The 20,314-nt window shown below is 40.4% G+C and overlaps 1 protein-coding gene across 5 annotated transcripts in view; it reads left to right on the top strand.

Annotated features, from left to right (window-relative positions):
* CNTN6 (contactin 6) overlaps positions 1-20,314 on the top strand; it is a 218,048-nt gene that overhangs the window by 160,584 nt on the left and 37,150 nt on the right. For all 5 annotated transcript variants that reach the window (XM_019536617.1, XM_019536616.1, XM_019536620.1 and 2 more), the window contains 2 exons: positions 5,184-5,313; positions 6,431-6,581. In XM_019536617.1, the coding sequence (XP_019392162.1) occupies positions 5,184-5,313; positions 6,431-6,581 (281 nt within the window). The remainder of the gene's footprint in view (positions 1-5,183; positions 5,314-6,430; positions 6,582-20,314) is intronic.

Below are 20,314 nucleotides of genomic sequence, written 5' to 3'. Positions count from 1 at the left end.
CTTCTGCAGCACTCCTGTCATTAGTACTCTGCTGAGACAAAGTTTTATTTCATGTATTTAGGTTCCACTTGGGCTTTAAAATTACATGCCTAGCTTGTAACGTGACTATTTCATGGGGGGGGGGAAATAATAATTCGGCAATTAAGTGTTGTCCAAGACAAATGGACATGGAAGCATTCCCAAAGCATATGGGATAAATTAGTACCTGCTGGGTCACAGCACCAGCATTTGTCTGGTTTGCTGATAGATATTTTCAACAACAACAGGGTCCAGTACTCTGCATGGTTTTTCTGCTAGGTTGATCTTAAATGGAAGTACTAGATACACTGGAGGTCATTAGCTAGAATTTATTATGGTTTAATTTTCTTTAAAAAAAATAATCATTTTACAGTATTATTGCCTTTTCTTTCATCACGTCTTTCTGCCTTTGAAGAAGACAGTGGTATTTAGAGGCTGTCATTCTCCAAATGTATCCTTTCAATATAAAATAAGAGAAAACACACTGAAGTCACACCAGTATGTTCATAGCATTTACATATTATGTAAGGGAATTGTGAATGGCATACTTGAGGCAGCAACATGTTGAATGTTATTTCTTAATGGATTAAACAGATATTTTAGAGTGAATAAAATATTCACTCACTCTCAGCACTGTGCTTGTTGAAAATATCTTAGGAAAATATGTTCCATAAGTTTTCCACCTTAATTGTCATTCTGTAGCATATGCCTGCTCTTTGTCAAGTCCTTCCTTTGTGCCTATATTGCTGGCCATCTCCCCATTATTTCTCCTCGTTGTCATGGAGTGCTTTGTCCTTTGTTTTGCCTGCATAAGTTGCAAGAGCTGGCTGAGAAATAGGGGGAATTCAATTTGTTCGAGAGATGCTTGTATTACTTGAAAAAGGGGTTCTCTGTTCATAGAAAGTTTGTAAAAAATAAAATACATTGAGAGGATAGCAAATGGCCCGAAGGTAAAACTAAGTATGCAGAAGATATCCATAGTGAGAGCCACAAAAAAAAAAAAGGAGATAAGTAATGTAATTAGTATGCAATACACCAGCCATACAACCCCAAGCTATGCTCTCATCAAAATTTGTAAGCTAAACAAGGTTGAACTGTGTCAGTACTTGGTTGGGAGACCTCCAAGGAAAATCCAGTGTGCTGAACAAAATGGTTATGATGACTCAATAGGTGGCACTCTCTCCTCTGCAGAGATACAGTAGCAGCAGACCGTCAAATATTCTGTGCAAATGGCATTATTTTTAACTCTTAGGTGGTCACATTACATACATTCAGCAGAACAACAATATATTTTAGATTATTACAGTTTAGTAGAGGATTATATTATGTACTGTATTACCATATGGTGCCCTCTAAATTCTGCAGAGGCGATAGAGCCAGTCTAAAAAAGAAGTATCATAATAATAAAAATATCTGTTGTTCTTAGACTTCCTTTCAGTGATGGAATTTATATTTCCTATTGTGGGTTTCTTTCTCAGTGATCCGTTTTGGAGAGAATATTCCCTCTTGCTTTTGCAGATTTCTGCTTTACAATGTGGCTTTTATTGTCCCTGGAGGATGGTAATAGTTAGCCTTGAAATATTTGGTTTTAAGTTATGTTTGTAGTACAGAGCAGGGTTTATTATGTGCCAAGGAAAAATGAAGAAAAATAAATTCTTTTAATGCACAAAAACAAAAATCCAGGGCAAATTTATCCCCTGTACAGCCTCATTGATTTCAGCAGCACTCCACCAATGATTAAATTGGCCCGGTGTGAGCTAAAACTCAAGCTAAGCATATCAAATCTCCACTTCATAATCTGCACTGGCTGCCTGCAGGTTTGCAAGGAGACTTTAAGTTGTTGGTTTGGATGAGAGCTTTGCAACAGAACATTTTTCCTTTAGAAAATGCCAGTCTGCTGCAATTTAAATATCCTGCAGGAACATCTTGATTAGGGATCTTCACAGATGGAATATATCCTTTATGATCATAACTGGAGGACTCGATATGATTTTTATTCTATGACTAGCTAATTGCCCATCATGAATGGGGGAGAGTTTCAGGGAGTTACATGCCCTCCCCCCCGCCAACTCCGCTCACCCTTCGGGGCCAGCCACGTAAACAGTCCCACTGCTGCCACCACCTCCTTCTTCAGCTTCCAGCGCAGCAGCTCCCCACCGCCTGCCTCCACCTCCTCCCCGCGGAGCAGCACAGTTTCCCACCATCACCCTGCCTGAGGCATCGGTGGTGGCTCCTTCCCTCCCCCAACACCCGCCTCTACCTCCTCCTCCGGAGCAGCGGGGCTCTCACCTACCTGCCCAAGGCCACAGTGGCTCTCTCCCTGCCTGATGAGGTGGAGCCCCTGCATCCACTTGCCATCAGCCCTCTTGGCGGGCCATGCGCAGTGGACCAAAAGCGTTATGGATAGACAGACACACAGACAGACAGACTAAGCCCTTATTACATTAGAATTGTGAAAGTCAGGTCATTTTCATATTATTCACATAGTGATCATGTAGCCCTTAAGATACCAAAAATATTTAACTGTTGAGGCAGATGGGGTGTTATATATAATTACTATTTAGCTAACATCAAGAAACAGCACGTAACACAAAGACAATCTGAATACCGTTATCTTCTCACCTTGCTATATTTTCTGTCTCTGTCTTGGCCAAACTAAGACACGCAGCTGAGCCATTCCAAACCTAAATACTACATCACTATTTTTAATTTGTAGCATGATAGTACCAAGAGACTCAGGTCAATTAAGCTAAGCACCATATGTGAGGAAATTAGAGAGTCAGAAAACCACCAGGCAAACCATGAAAGACAGCCAAGGGGAGGAGGAAAGAGGTCAGAATAACAACACTTTTATGCTGGTATTTTATGCCAATGAAGTCTCTCACACTTGTGAGAAACCCCGCTATGAGTCCTCCTACAGCTGTGCCACCATCCTTCTTCAAAATGTCCCTTAAGGCAATTCCTGCCAACAGTTAAATGACTAGCTAACCTCTTGACTGCCATTGTCTCAGTGTTTTCTTATACTCCTCCATTGCTGTTATCATGTTTCAGATACTTAGATTATAAACTGTATAAGGGATGCAGTATGTCTTTGTTCTGAGTTCATAAAACATGTAATACAATACAGTCCTGGTCCATGACAAGCTATCCTACATACAGTGGCAAAATAATATATATAAATATATATAATATATAACTATAGACAGTAAAATCCCTGTTATCTGGCATTTGAGTAACTGGAACACTGTTGACCAGAATTTTCAGCTGGTCAGTCGGATGCAGGCAGAGGGGAAGTGTGCGTGTGTGTGCGAGTGTGGGGGGTGGGGAGCTTGCCTGCAGTGGCCACCCACCACCCTGCGCTGCAGCCACTCAGTGTGCGGCCTCCACCCCCCACCCCAGGCCCCGCTCTGCTGGTGGCTGCTACCTGGCCCCCCCGAGTCCCCACACTCTACATCCAGCCCAAAACCACCAGCCTCAGGTAACCAGCATTTTTAGGTACCTGGCACTCCCCATTCCCTACTTGTGCTGGATAACAGGGATTTTACTGTATATATTAATATATAATATATATCATAGTGCCACTGTATCTAGGATAGCTTGTCATGGACCAGGACTCTGTTGTATCACATGCTTTATGAACTCAGAACAAAGACATATATAACCATAACATACATATGCAATACAATAGTGCCAGTCTATGTGTATACACACACACACTAATTATGCTAGAGGCAACTGTGCAGGCCTTAAAAACATGGGAAACAAAGCACACCATCTCTGTGGTACTTCTCTAGGTTGAGATGATTACCCATGAGCTTCTCAGATGCTTTCTCTGTGAGCAAACAGGTACGGTAGTTTAAAGCACACCATGTTTTGTATGTGCACTAGCACATGCTATGAATTGAGGCTGTCTTAATGACGATGATGGTGGTGGTGAGATGATGATGTGATTGCTGGCAATGTCACTGTAGTTTCATAATTATGAAAAATGGAGCAGGAGGGTTTATTTAGAAGGTACTGGCCAAAGGGAATGTTAGCACCTGAGAGTAAGTTTGATGAAGCAGGATAAGATAAAGAAAAGTTCAGGTATGGCAGTACAAATCGACTTTCTGAGAGGATGCAGGGAGGGGCCTGGAGCAAACAACCAAGAAGAGGAGGGGAGAGAGTCAAAAAGTACAAAATGAGACAGTGTGTTGCCATTCTGAGTGTCAGAGGCCCCACATTAGTGGCTGCTGGGTTTATTTCTGCCTGCTGAATCCCTGGATCTATCCTGGAGATCTGTTTTCTTTCCAAAATCTACATAGTTAAAGAAGGATGGTCATATATGCAGCCTAGTATTCCTAGAAACAGGTCTTCCCAGATAATTCCTGGTTTTGAGGGACTAGGGAGGAGACAGGAGACAAAGAGGGTTTTTTTACTTCTTATGGTTTCTTATCCATACTTCACAGTAGCAAAGTGTCATCATGCTGTGCGGGGAGAGAGCGTGGGTTGGCGTGGCACTCCACAAATATTTGAAACCACGAATCGCAAATCCGTGAATAGCGAGGGTTTCCTGTGTTTCAGTTGCTTATAATAGGCATAACCCTACACTTGAAACACATGAATGAATCCCATTGCATTGAAGACAGTGGGACTACAGCATGTTTAAATGTTCTGATGAATTGAAAACTTGGGTTCTTATAGTATAACAGCCACCACACAGTGGGTGTGCCTACACATGCACTTTATTGTGCAGGAGCCTATTTTATGTGCATTAAAGCAGCATGTAAAAAACTGTGCTATTACGATAAGGTGCAGTAAAATAGGCTACTGCACATTAAGCATCACCTAAAAAGTGTGCACTTGCGCTACTGTGCATTAGTGCAACCTAATGTGCATTTAGTATCTCACACTGGAGTTCCTAAATTTAACGAGCATTCGGAAAAGCTCATTAATGTACATGGAGATGTGCCCAGTAGGTATTCTAATGCAGTTAGGTTTCATTTGTCGTTATCATTTTCCTCTTTTTTCCCCACTTGGTTTTCATCAGCATCCCAAAATAAAATGTCAGCTTCTACATTGCGACAGAAGTGCACCTGCATAGTAGTATGAGACACTCCTTTTATACTCAACTGCTCTAAGAATATGTTTGCTTTGTTTCGTTTCCCACCCCCCCCTTGTATTAGGAGAGAATTCAAATAGAAAATGGAACGCTATCAATAACTATGTTGAACGTATCAGATTCTGGCCTTTATCAGTGTGTTGCAGAAAATAAATATGACACCATTTATGCCAATGCTGAGTTAAGAGTGATAGGTAAGTAGACGGGTCATTAAAAATAATCAGATACTGACCAGAATGGAAAATTAATTTCACAGTTCTGAAAGTAAGAAACGCAGGGACGGACTGAATACCCAAAAAATTATGTTCCTGAATATTTCTTTAAGTTCCACATGGCTGTTCAGTTTGACTGCTCCCCTTACTAGTTACTATTCATGGACATTTTGAAAAAAATGGGTTTGTTTGCCTAAATGTTTGGGAAAAGTATTTGCTTCGGGGGGGGGGAAAAAAAAAAAGTCTATTCTTGTGAACAAATGTATATTCATGTGAAGAAAGTTGCTTGCTAAAGATGCTGTCCTGCCTTATTATGAGTAATTATTATTTATTATTCCACAATTTAAATTTCTCAGTCAAATTAGGGAGCAGAAATAATATTATGTGACATAAACAAATGCTACAGATAATGTCCAGTAAATAGTCTCAACATAGGGTTCAAAGAAACCCATTGCCTGAAATCTGTTCATGTAGGGTGAAATTTATCCCAGTGTAGAGGGCAGCATGAGGACTGGACGACATTCAGAGCCCACTGACACAATCAAAATGTGGCCTTTAATGGTACTTAAGTGTTGCATAGGCTGTGTGCTACCCCTCTGGATTAAGGGAGATTCCACCCGTTATGTATTTGACAAATGTTTGTGAACAACGAATGCATTTCAGAGCCCAGGATCAGTTCATGAACAGAAACAATATCATTGAATAGTTTATTTGCAATGAATAATCTACACTCTATAGACATGAATAGCATCAGCTAGATTCAGGCTTTGTGCTATTAATTCTGTGCACACAGTCCTTTTTCCATGCACCTCAATCCTGATTAAAAAAAAAGATCTTCTTTTCAGATCTTCAGACTGTCCTAAGCAAAGCTATCTGGGATACTATAGAAAGAGGAGTTGCTTTAATATTTTTTTGGCCAAAAGGGCATTATTAATACCAGAACACTGGATCACAGAAATCAAATAAACACTTGAATCCAAATCTGCAAAGGAAAAAAGCTACTGGATTCACATACTACACTGGAGAAAAAAAGATCATTTATTTTGTCAGATACCTCACATGCTTTTTGTTTTTCTCCTCCCTTCCTCTTCAAATCTAGCCTCTGCCCCTGATTTTTCCAAAACTCCTGTGAAGAAAATGTCTGTCGTTCAAGTTGGGGGTGAAGTTACTATTGGATGTAAACCAAATGCTTCTCCCAGGGCAGTTATTAACTGGAAAAAAGGCACAGAGGTTCTGCGACAGAACAAAAGGTACTTTAACAATTTGCTTACAGCATTGCTGGCATTTATTTGTGTCGGCCTTACCATCACTAGAATGCAGTTGATTTGGCATCATGTTTGACAGCTCACTGGTAAAAGCTCTTGTGTCAATGGGCCTGTTCATCTAAAGGAGAAGCCATTCAGTCTGACCGAGAACATAGGCCATGTGTTTTGTTCAAATGTATATGGGTAATTGTAAATCGCTGTGATCTATAATTCGGCAACATTCAACCTGTATTTCATTGTGATACCCTCTGGGTCCTCTTGCTTTGCCATATGCAAAACCTCTGTGAATTGGCATCATGCAGAAATCAAAGTTTGAGGGAGAATGAAACTATGCCCAGGATGCACAGTACCTACATAGGTTGCATTGCAACCTTTGGTTTATATCAGCATCCCTAGAGGGTATAGAGCACAACTAAACCCCAAAAGAGAGTTTAACATCTTCTGTTTAAATGTGTAAACTATTATACAAGGTGAAAGTCAGTAGTGGTGGCCAGTAGTAGTAAGTCAAATATGATATGTTAAAAAGCTAACAGAACGTCTTTAAATTATAAAGAAACATTGTCTGTATAATTTTTCAGCAATTACTAATTATGAGTAGTGGTCTGATTAATGCTTTCTCAGAGTTTTCATGTATTTACAATATATTATACAGTGTATTCAATCAAGCGCTTATTCAAAAGTGCTAGACTATAGGATGCAAAGAGAATATTAGCTTCTAAAGGTTGCAGAAAGGAAACTGTGAAGTTCGTTATACTGAATGATACAGATTGGCTAAACTTTATAAGGGATATTTGGCAATCCTAACCGATATGTATATTCATTACCTATTTTTAAAAATAAATCCTAGACAGAAGTGGCCATAACATTTCATTGGATTTCTATATTCTGTAACATTTAATTATTTATGATAGAGATAAGAATCCTTCACTTATGGGTAACCAAGACTGAAGGTCTCAAGAACTATTAATAAAAGTAAGCCACTGTATACTTTACATGAAAAAACAATGGCTTGAATTTTAAACGTGGATTCCTACAAGATATTTACAGTACCCCTTTAGGCCGTGAGATAACAGTTGGAGTACTCCTGATTATTAACTGATTAAGTAGCTATTGCCACATAGTTCTGGACAGTGGGATTCTTCAAGAATTCCCCCCCCGTGAAATGAAGCAGAACACAGAAAATGAACTAAAGGTTGGTAATCTTGTAATTTTTATTCCTCATATAGTTAGCATCACAATAATATGCATCCACTCTCAAATAAAAAGTGAGCATGGGAAACACACTCCATAGCTTTCTATATGTATGATTAAATCCTGGCAGGTCACATACAGTTGAACCATTTTAACTAAATGTTTCCCATTCTGTTCCTTTTCTATTTTATAGCATTTATAATCTCTAGGGATCTCTTTCCCCTCCTTTTTGAAAAGCTGGTTGGCATGTATTCAGAGAAAAAGGATATACCAGTCCTTCACAGTTCTGACAGGAGTACAGTGATGGACAAGTTGTTAAATAAGTCAAACCATATAACTCCTTTAGGATGACCTAGACAAATTCAATCTTTTGTTACGGAAATGGCGCTACCAGACCTTTGGTGTATATTTCACCCTAAAGCAAGAAAGATATTCATTTTTCCCCCTTCCTCTGCTCACCTCATGGTTTGATTTATTTGTGATAGCTCTGCTTAGTACCAGCACACATTCATGGTTTCACATAGTCTGAACAGACTACCTTTTAATTAATTTGGGGTATAAAAGCAAAGCTGAGGTAAGTGGGAAGCACTAATGAAATAAGAATCACCCTCTTGTCGTTCTATAAAGAAATCTTGAAACATGATTTTAGATAGTCCACAGCAGGCATCTGCTGGATATTTCCCCGATCGTTGTTTCGGGTTTTTCTACATTGGACCCATGCATTTTTAACCTTTCTGGCTAGGGACAGAAGTTACACATAAACTGGTTTAAGTCATCAGAAACTGGGTTAAACCTGTAACAGAACAGAAGCTCAGTGCACATAAACCAGTTTCAAAAGGGCTGAAACTGGTCTAAGATAAGTACTTAACTGATTTGAGTCTAACCAGTTTATGAACCTTCTGCCCTGGACCCCTTCCTGGTTCCAGTTAAATCACGGCGCCCCCAGCATCCCAGCATGCCTTGCAGTCCTGGGCTGTGCTGTCTGCCCCAGGGTTTGGGTGTGGGGGGAAACCCCAGCAGAGGTCTGGGTCCAGGGAGGGGGGTTAAATACCCCTTCATCCAAGTACAGAGCTGCCCTGCCCTACCAAATTTACTGGTGGCTGTGACTGGACTACAAATCCCAGAGGCACCTGGAAGCAGGAAGGGGAAGTGATGAGAAACCCTGCAGAGTCCTGCTGCTGTGATTGTGACCTGCAAATCCCAGAGAACTTGGGGGAAGCAGGAAGAGGAAGTGAATACACAGGCCATACTGGCTATGTGCCAAGAGCCATGCTCTAGTACCTGCCAACTTCTGGCCTGACCCATTACAGGCATTTAGCTGCATTTTCTGAATATAAAGTATGTGTCTGTTCAGTTGTTTCTCAGTTTAATCTCCACAGTTTAGACTAACCTGCAAAGACTGAATCAATTCAGCCTAGGTACAGACAATTTTTACTGTCCATACTTATTTCTGAGGCTAAACAGAGACCTCGTTCTGCCTTTGTTTTGGGGTTTATTTTATACTTTCAAAGCACAGATTCATTATCTTAAACCTCCTTCTGTCAGCTGAGACACATCAATACAATTTCTTAAGCCCAGAAAGTAATGACAGCTTCTCAAGCACAATATTTCCCAGAGCTCCTACCTTGTTGGCACTCTGTTCCTCGAACAAGGCTCTGGTAGCTGATGGTTTGCCTCCACCATTTTGTATACAATATATATTCCTGGCCATATGCTTCTTACCATTTATCAGAAGAGGTATAGAGGGAAATTATTGAAAAGACAAACCCCCCCCAAAAAAACACTCCTTTTTAATACTCCTGTGGAAATAAGACAAGCACATGCAATTCCAGTTATATCATAACCTATTAGAGATCTTCCAGTGACTGCAGCCAGATACAGAACCAACATCCTCTGATATAGTATACGAAGCCATTCAGTAGATCACATGGCCTCATGTGCCCTAAGCTTGTATAGTAACTTCTGTGTTGGCTTTCTGTAATGAGAAGTTAAATGAAGGTTCAGAATACTTTAATTTAGTGTAGTTTGGGGGTTTGAGTCTATTCTTATCTTATCCTTTTTGGTCCTCCACCGCTAATAGTTTTGCATAGCTTTGATGAGATTCCTTAACCCCAGTAACTTATCAGTGCCTGTATGCTTGTAAAGAAGAAAGTTCATTTCCCCTTCTAGCTTTTAAATAGAGCACTTGAAGTACAGGCATTAGCAATCAGGGCAGTCCCAGATATCTTAGGCAGCATCTCTAAGTCAACATGAATACAAATTAAGCTCATCTCTTGATGAAATTCTAATTTTACTTAGGGAACCAATGGAATTGATTCCACATCTGCTAAATTTGATTAATCACTTCAGCTCTATTCCTAGCTAACAAGTAAAATGACAGAAATCAAAGGCAAAGCTTTGCCTGCCTGCTTTCAGTGGCCATGTATTGCTTGTTCTGAATTCACCTATTGAGATATGAAAATGCAAGCAAAACATCAGACTGCTAGTCAGAATCACTTTGAATTTTCCTCTAGAAGAAAACATTAAATACCAAACATACTGTGCTCAATTGACAACATCATCATTACACTGCCCTCAAGGGAATGCCACGAGCTGCAAGAAGTACTTGGATTTTAAACTTATATTTCATTCGAAAAGCACAATGGTATCTCTTTATGGGAGGATGGCAGACCATGTATTACTGCAAAAGCATGTAAGAAGAAAAGATTATGGGATTTTCTAATATACTTATTTGTTAATGACTCAGGAGCTACCCTGCTTGCCCTGAATTATGCACAAATATAGGCTTGATCCTACAAATACTTTTGCATATTCTTAATTTTTAATGTCTTAATGGTGCTATAGAATTTAATAGGGCTGCTCACATACTTGAAGATAAGCTTCTCCAGAGGTAGTTGTTACAGGTATCAGGTCTCTAGCTTACACCCAAGGATGTGGGAACCCTAAGACGGTGACAGCACATGTCTGAGGAGTTTTGCATTCATAAGAACATTAGGAAATTGCTCCAAGAGCTTTTAATAATTTCTCTTGTTCTCTAGGCTCCATCAGTATGTTCCCAGTCATTTCTCTTCCTGTCAATCTCTGTCTTTTCTGTAAGATAAGACAGATGATAGGGGAGCAGAGGAAGCACTAGTGGGTGAAAGAGAAGAGAAAAGAGAGATACTGGGAGAAGAAATGAGCAGGGACAAGGAAAGAAAGGGGAAGAACCTCCTTTTTCCTAATCCTATCCTTTCTGCTTTGTCATCTGTCTTTCTACCATGCCTGCTTTGTTTCAATTTGAAGCCACTCCACTGACATTTACTGAGAAGGAAGAATGTGATCCCCATTTCTATTTGACCCCATGAAATGATGGTGGGCAACAAAAATAAAATTAATACAGCAGTGGGAAATAGGAAGTGACTTTCCTTTCCTTTCCCTTCCTTAGAGAGCGCCATAATGGAACAAGCCAGTAAGCATAATTTTATTCTGTATTACTGACTATTTAATGCAATAGTGTTTAGTACTTCAGGTAGCATGAGCATCAAATAGGCAAATGAACCATATGTTCTCATGCTTAAGGAACAATGACAACCTGCATAATCCTGGACCTACTGCAATTTCCCTTCTGCACATTGGCTTTGTAATATAATTTTAAATTGTTCATATTCATCTCCTTGGAGCCTTGTTAAGGTGATTCTTTCTGAGGGTGTTATGCTACATACTGAAGATGTCCCAAGCAATCTGTCACTCCTATCATGTCAAATGGAGCTGTAACAAGTTGAAATCCTGTGAGTGTCAGCAATATGCCTTCTGTCTCTGTCTCTCTCCAAGGTTTGTAATCTACCCTTGATTCATGCACATACTCTTGAAGACAGAGGAGGACAAGATTTCAGGAAGAGCCTTGTCAAAGTTACTAAGGCAGCTGACAGTTCAAGGAGTATGAAGCTAGACTACTGGTTCTGAGTCTTGACTAGGAAGAAGTCATTAGAGACTTTGTAGAGACTGGTTTCAGTGCAAGAAGCTGGAGATGGATTGGAGTTAGTCTAGGAGAGGAAATTCCAAACAGCAGTTGTAAGGAGGACATTCAGTGATCTGAGAGATAAGGAAGTTGGACGGTAGTTAGATGCAATTAGAGTCATGGATTTTTATTTTTAAGATGTTTGTTCTGTGAGCAGAGGCAGCCAGAAGGCAAGGAGAACTGAAGGTGAACAGTAAGGGTGGGGATGAGACAGGGCACAAAAGAAATAAGGAGATGGTGTCACTGGGGCTAGTAGTGGGAATGGAAGAAGAAGGCAGACAAAAAGAGTTGCATCTGTGATGTGTGGGAGGAAGGCATTGTAGGGGGGTGGAAAGGAAGGCAAGGAAAGGGGAGGAAGAAAGTCCTATCACTGTCAAATGTTGTTGGTAGAAATGGTAAAATTCTGTGCAAGGGGAGAAGGATCAAAAGATTTGACGATTGCCTCCCAGGTAACGAGAAGACAGCCAGGATTGTTGGCATAGGAGTCAATCAGATCAGAGAAGAGTTGTTTAAGTAGCTATGTGGCAGAACTCAAGGAGGAAAGAAAGCAGTCAAGGGAGTAAGAGAAGTTGCAAGATAGGATTTCTGTACAGGATGCTCCACGGCATGAGAACAGAAGCAGAGGAAGCAGACATGCAGGGGTGATGCAAGACTCGGCTGGTTGCACAAATCTTGCAGTGACAAAGAGAAAGAAGGGTGGGGAAGAGTGAAGCATGGAGAGCATAGCTTTATCAGCATGACTAAAGCATAATAGAACATGGATTTACAAATTAATGTAATTAGTATAATTCAACTGAAAAAATGACAGTACTTTGACATTATAGTTTATCAGTGGTGTAGCAGGAAATCATGCCAAATTGCACATGTGTCTGTGCACATGTGTATGTACAGGCAAGTCTGTACACATAGCTACATACTTAGACACATGTATGTGAATATGCTTGCAAAGTGTCCATGTTACATGATGTCCAGACCCTGCAAATTAGGCTAATACTGATCATATGTAGATAATATGGCCTGCTTGCACATACAGAAAAGAACAGAATATTTTAGGGACAGCAGCAATTCTGATTTTACTACATGATGGGCAAGTCTATATGTGCAATGAATGCACACAAATAAACTCTGGAGCTTATTGCTCAAGAGTTTTTTGCTCCCAGGCATGCCATTTGAACATGCGCTTGGGAGCAAAAACTCCAGAGCAATGTGGAGCCCTGTCGCAGGATCCCTGGGCTGGATGCTCTGATGGGGCTCCTTGTGATGTAAAGAGGTGGCTGGGACATCAGGGTGCTTCAGTGGGGGGGTTGTCTGCCAGCTAGCTCCTTGCTGAAGCACCCTCATGTCCCAGCCAGACCCTCTGCAGCACATGGAGGAGCAGCCCTGGCCAGCCTCCATGTGCTGTGCTTGAATAAACCCTGGAGCTAATTGCTCTGGAATTTTTTTGCTCCCAAGCACATGTTCAAATGGTATGCCTGGGAGCAAAAAACTCCTGAGCAATAAGCTCCAGAGTTTATTTGTGTGCATTCATTGCACATGTAGACTTGCCTGCCATCTAGCTCTGTGCTGAAGCAGCCTCATGCCCAAGCCAGCCCCGTCACCATCTACACATGCATGTAAGTGCAGTAATTTACTGCACCGTTGGATAGTACTTGTGTCTGATGGGATTATCCAAATGGCACAGTAAACTAGCCTACACCAGTCTAATTGCAATTCATAGGTGATGCTTTACTGTGCAGTAAATTAGTTTAGATATGCCCTCTGACAAGCAAGGACAAGAGAAACTTTCTGGGCATAAAATAAACCCTCACACCGAGGGTCACACGAAGCCCTATGAACCCTTTAAATCCCACCTAAGTCTCATATTAAGGGCTTAACTTTGCACCATCATTGAATTTGGATTCATCTGCAACTGTATCTGAACTCCTAATAATACTTGAGACATAGAATGATCAATGGTGGGATTAGATTTAATAATAGCAGTGTGGGCAAGGAGTCATGTGGTGGGTAAGATTTTCTCTAGGGCGCCTAAGTTGTTAATACCTTTCAAAACCAGTGGCATTTACCAGCAAACAGGGAAAATTGGCGGGCCCTCTTTCTGACAATTACATTTGACATTTTGTACTTCTACTCTCACTGTAGCATTTGACAACTAGTAAACTTCAATTCTTCCATTCTCGGTAGCAAACCAGTTTATTTCTACACTCAGAATACTGCTTGGCTATAGTGATCGTGCTGTCCTGTGTCCTCTCTACATGAGACAGGATTGTACTGGAGAAAACGCCTTCCTTTCTGAGCTGGACCAGCTGAGTCATGGAGTGTGGTTCTTGATTGAATCAGGAGCGATTCCAGTTCTCTCTCACTGATAGGCAGTGACTGTCTCAAGCTAAATGCTACGTGTAGCTTTCAATAAGGTGGCAGTCATTTGTAGAGCCAGTCCCAGACAATTGGGTTGCACAGACCTTCTCATAGATTCACAGAAGTTTAGAGCTGGAAGGGGCCTCGTGAGATCATCGGGTCCAGCCCCCCCTGCTCTCAGTTGGTTCTTGATTACTCGTGTTGGATAGAATTGATTGCTTGGTCTGGGGTCAGGAAGGTATCCTTTCTACACAGATAGCCTGAAAAAGGCATGTGGTTGTGGGGGGTTTCTTGGCTTGGATAGATTGCTGTTTTCTCAGTGATTTTTTTTTTTAGACTAAGAAGGGTAGCTCCATTTCCAGTTGAAGTATTGGACCATTTATGAGCTGCTGAAATATTGTCTCTAAGGGCAACTGTGTTGTCAAAACTTTAAGGGCAGGGACCCTATGGCAGTCTCCCAGATCTCTCTTAGAATGAGAAGGCAGAGTGGGGATAAATCACAGTGTGTGAACAACCTTAATACTGAACATAGAGGGAGGATGGGGCATCCCTGCTCTTCTGTCTGGTTCTCTCCAGAGGAAAAGACCAAGGGAGCCAGCAGTTGGTTGAAAGTGCGACTGTGCTTACAGGCGGTTGGATCCTATATTTACAATACTGAATCCTGTCACTATATACCCAAGCTTTTAGACTATAGTTACACTAAATAGTGAGCTACTGGTTAATAATCGGTCCACTATGCTTTGGTGGGGAAAGAAAAAACAAACCTAAATCTGGTCAGTGTTCAAAGGACCTCGAGGTAAGGCTGGTGTTGCCTATGCTGAATGGGAAAACTTTGAAACAGAACTTTTATCTTTATGGGAATGCCATCTCCTGACCATATTGCATTTTGCCTGTAAGCTTCATTATGCAGTAAAACTCCTTCCTGAGGTCTGTATGTGTTTGCATAAAGCAAATATTTGCGTTCACAAATTGTGCAGAGATTCTACTCCCCAAGTAGTGTAAAAAATTAGCAAAAATAATATGCCTGCTTTTTAATTAGCGCAGAGCCCTGTTTTGTTATCACATTATTATTGCTAATAATATTCTTTATTTAAATATTTTAATAAGACTATTCAATTAGATATTGTAACTTTGTTTTGATCCAAATAATTAACATTGGGCTTACTGGTATTTATTTTGTTTGCACTTAATTGTGCCTGTCGATTTTGAAGCTCATTAATATCAGCTTGCAGATAAGGAAAGTCCTCTTTTTGCAACCTAGTTTATTAAGTAGCAATGCTATTAGCATATAAATTATATTGTGAATAGTAGAAACAGGTATAAAGATTGTTGAGATATAATAAACAATTGGATCTCAGAATGAACCCAGTGAAACCTTTAACTAAAACTGAAGTAGTCATCATCAGGAGCAATTCATTCTCATTTACACCTATATAAATCCCTAGTGATTTTGTTGTCTTCAGTGAAGTTATGAGAGATTTTTTTCCCCAAGTTCTCTTGCTTTCTTTCATCATTTTAAACCAGTCTCTCTCATATTTATCAATCTTTGTGAACTTCAACAGTCAGTCAAAAATCTCACGGTCCACTGTATATTCTTTACAGAGAACTCCAGACAATTTACCAGTTAATATTCTAACCATAAACATAAGAAAGGATGGTCTTGTGGTTAAATAAGGCAGTGAACTGAGACTCAGAAAAGCCAGGATTTAAACCCATTCCTTCTGAGTGATCTTGGACAAATGAAAATTTTGTTGCGCTTCATTTCATCATCTCTTCAGTGTCTCCTTGGAGAGTTAGGGATGATGCATGCAGTAGCTATTGTGAAGCGCTAATATATACTGCTGATAGAAGACTGGGTGAGGTAAAAAAGACCAGGGCAGAGTCTCTATATGCTTGGCTATTTTTTTTAAACAGGGCTACTAATAGGTTTATAAACTTTAAATGCCCTTTTCTTAAAAAAATTTAAAAATCTGGCTCCAGGCCTTCATTTGGCATGCATTTTCCTTGATTGGATGTGCAATTTGGATAATAACATGCACTATTAGCTAACAATTTTATTTGTGCATAGGGCCAAATTAAAGCTATGTACAGGTATTATATTTCTATCAGGAGAATTGCTGCTTTCCCAGGAGAAACTATGAGCATCCATTCAATTTCTCCCAGGGGAAACATACCTCCTGGGGGAGAAAAATTTTCCACATAAATACCTGGAAGATCTCCCTTGCAAAAGAGATCCTTAGACAAAAATGAACACCTGTAAACACCCTAGGCCACCCTGACTGTGTAGGCACATCACAACATGAGGCATCTCATAATTTTTCCAACGTCAGTCTAACTCTTTCTGAAGTGATGAGAACAAAATGGCCACTTCCACCCACATAGGGCATTTATAAATACAACCTTCCTCCAGAGAGCCAAAGAACTCCATTTCCTTTCTTATCTAACTTATCCCAGCTGCTGGGGTGCACCTATTACATAGCTATACTGGGCCTGCCTTTGCTTTGCCCCCTGCTTTTGTTTGGGTAGTATTGGTGCAGCAAATCAGAGCAGTCATCCATGGAGTTAACATCACTTTGAAATGCTTGCAGGAGTTTATATTGCTCCGTATTATTGCTTCAGGATGCTGACAGACTCCAACAGATGTTGCTGTGCTTCTTCCCCCCTCCCCCCAGCTTCAATTCATAATCTATTATTTTGTTTTTACAACTAAAGCTGAAACTTTGACCCACGCCATAATTCAAATCTGCTTTTGCATGCAATCGCCAGAGTGCTGCCTTCACTTGCAGCAATCATGCATATAGTTAGAACCCGAATTGCAGACTTTATATTTAAGTCAATTGCATTTTGGATTGTCTCAGTTGCACTCAGCTTACATGATACAAATTATTGTAATTAAAAAGGCCTGATTTTGAGAACAATCTCCTGTTAGAAACTGCATGGCTTGTTCCATTCAGCCACAATGTTACTGCTGGTTTTACCAGTGCTACTCCGGTGATTTCAGTGGCATTACATCTGTATCAGGCTGGGGAGATATGCACATTGCACATGTTTGTATCTGTGTATGAAAGCTCCATCCATAACTAAAGAAAATAAGCTGAATAGCCTGGAATTAAAAAAACTGCCTCTGCTTCACTTTAAAATTTAATGAGTTGATACCTGCTGCCTTTTACAAAATTTTTTATATATCAGCCTTGTTGAATACATACTGTTCTTTCATGCTCTTGAGATCAAAGGAAATAGCCATCCATAATCTTTTGTTTACATGAGACAACACCTTCCAGAAATGATTTGTTCGGCCCAGTTAATTAGAAATTATAAGCATTATGCTGCTTGGTTTCTTAAGTTCTTTACATAAAAGAAGTATGTGTGACAGTTTTAATAAGTGGTTTGCCTGTTTCTCAGACTTCTGTCTCCTGAACAGAAGGTGGAAAGCTGTCTTTTTAATCAGAACAGTAAGAGAATTGACTTAGGTGAAGATCTAGGATGTTTTTTTTCCCCCTTTCTCTTGCCACATATGACCACAGGCACCTGGCTATGTACTTTTAGATTTCTGGTTTTTAAACCAAAGTTGTCCTTGGGTCACTCTTTCTGGAGTGACGAGAACAAGGTAATAGGGTGATGGTGTCACCGCCACCCCGATCACTGAATGAAATTGCCCTGTGCTCCTGTGTGTTCAGAAAGCATGTCAGAGCCAAACTGAAAAGCATTGCACTGTGGAGGCACGCAGGGAAGTTCTACCTGATGGTAGCTGGCATTTATTTACCAGGCTGCCACCACCATGTAATGAATCTTTTCATGCACATCTGTCTTCAGGAGGTATGTCGGCACCCAACTGGGTGCAGTAGAAATGGTGCACCTGCCTGAGAACCACCATTTTAGGTTTATAGAAACATAGGGCTGAAAATGACCTTGGAGTCATCTAGGGGCCAAAGCCCTACTTAGGCATGTGACCTTGGGGTCCAAGCCCTACTTAGGCAGGATCCCTTTCAAACCATCCCAGACAAATGTTTATCTAACCTGAGGTTCTTTGGTCTAAAAAAGATATCACATCTACCCAACTAAATAGTTGGTCTAAAAAAATATGATATCTACCCAAAGAACATTACCTGCATATGTCCTTAGACCGATACGGCTACAACCAACAGCCCTATCTAACCTTTTTTTCCCCCAATGATGGATATTCCTCTCTCTCTCCATGCAGACACAGACAGCATTTGGTTTCCATTCTCTTTATAACAACTCTTTTTGAATGTCAAAATTGTTATCTTCAAATTCCTTCCTTAGTTTTCTCTTCCCCAAATGTAATAATTCTCTCTCCTCAGTCTTCTCTTCTGTGAATTAAATAATTCTAGTTCTTTTAACATTTCCTCATCATATATTTTCCAGACCTCTAAGTATTGCGTTGCTTTCCTCCAAGCTCTTCCAAGTTAACTCACATTTCTTGAAGTGTGGAATCCTAAACTGGAAAAGTGAGGCCTCACCAGAGTCACTTTCTCTGGCGTGCCTGTAACACAGCCCAGTATCCTCTTGGCCTTTTCTGCAGATCTTTTAAACATGTCTCCATTTACAGATGGCTGGAAATTGGAATGAAATGAGCTTCTCAGCAAGAAAACTGATTCTCTGTTCAGGTTCTGGTTCAACAAGGTTTTTTTTTTTCATTTAAGCTTGACTCTAGGCATTTGAAGTCACAATCACTAACTTATATCTAGGCTCATGCTTATCCATTTTGCCCCTTAAAAAAACCGAAACTAGTTTATTCCTGGGACAGACAACTGCATTGGAAGAGAAAATATTTTGTATTACATTGGACTTTAAATGTGACATCCTTGTTTACCTTGGTCAAAATTACATTGACTTTGGATGCAAATGCTACCAATTATTATAACCACCAAAAAATTTGTGAAGAGTTATGGCTTTGTGGTAAACATTTTAGGGGCAAGGTATGATCACATGCTATAGCTTCCTCTTCCATCATTTGCTAACATCTTCAGTGAACTTTGTATCTATACAGATGGCAGAAAGATGCCATCCAGATTACGTCACTGAGTGCAATTCTGAGTTTCTAGACATCAACAGGAACATTTTCATTAACATCAGTATTATAGCCACTATTTTCTGCATGTATTTAAAATCTGTCTTTCTGCCTTTCTTTCATGCTGCTCTGCATTCCCATCCTTGTCCAGAACAAACTTTGATACATCTCGAAATGACTCATACTTGTCCATTTAATTCCCTTCCCTGGTAACTAATTACTTATGTGGCTATAGTTGTTGTTCCACTGACCAAGAGCCTGTTGGGCATTTGGTCATCATTGTGATGATATTAGTTGTGGATTTTCCTGTTTTGGATTTCTACATGGCAGGGTGGCCCACAGGCAGGCTGTCATCTTCAACCCCTGTCATCTTCCATTGCATCTGAACTGGCCATGGCTGCTGCGGTTACTTGATGCACAGACAGGGTATTAGGAGTTCTGCAGAATGTGGCTGTGGCAACCATCATCAAACTATGGACCACATAACACTCTGTCCGCTATACCAATTTGACAGTGACATTGCAAAGATGCATTCCCTTTCCTCAAGAGCATTAGACTGGTTAACTAACTTTAAACTGGACTTATAAGTGTTGCTTCAAGTCACCCATACAAAAGAAGAACTTGTGTGTCCATTACCCTTTTAAATAAATTGTGTCTGCATGCCCTGTGCATAGGGTGAGAAAGCTTCCTAAGTTTTAAGCATTGTGGATCCTGATTCTGAAAACAACTCTTAAACTTATCTCATGTCACAGTTTCTCTTTACCAGCAAAGAGTTGAATCAGTCAAGGGAGAGCATTTCCAGTTTTAAGATGGCTGATCATTTAACTACAACTGTATGACGGTAGGCCAGTGATTATTTGCCCAATAGCTGAATGGGCATTATGCAATCTGAATGGATAAGCATCTGTGCAGCCAAGAGACTACGAATAATATTTCTTAATCATTGGTGCTCAACTCCACTTGATTCATCAGAAAATTAGAAATTTGCCCAGCAGAGGTTAAGGGAATGAGCCATTTCAGGAATCTCTCTCAGAGTGGGATTAATTTCCAAATTAGGGTGAGTTTCAAGCTCTGTTCGGCTTGGTAGAATGGGGCTCTGAATAATCCCACACCTTCTGGTCTCCCCCTGGAACGTGCCCATTG

Source organism: Crocodylus porosus, unplaced genomic scaffold (assembly GCF_001723895.1).
Source record: "Crocodylus porosus isolate Cpor-Errol unplaced genomic scaffold, CroPor_comp1, whole genome shotgun sequence".
Classification (NCBI taxonomy): Eukaryota; Metazoa; Chordata; order Crocodylia; family Crocodylidae; genus Crocodylus; species Crocodylus porosus.
Note: the sequence above shows the minus strand (reverse complement) of the source record. Positions and strands in the feature narration are given on the sequence as shown.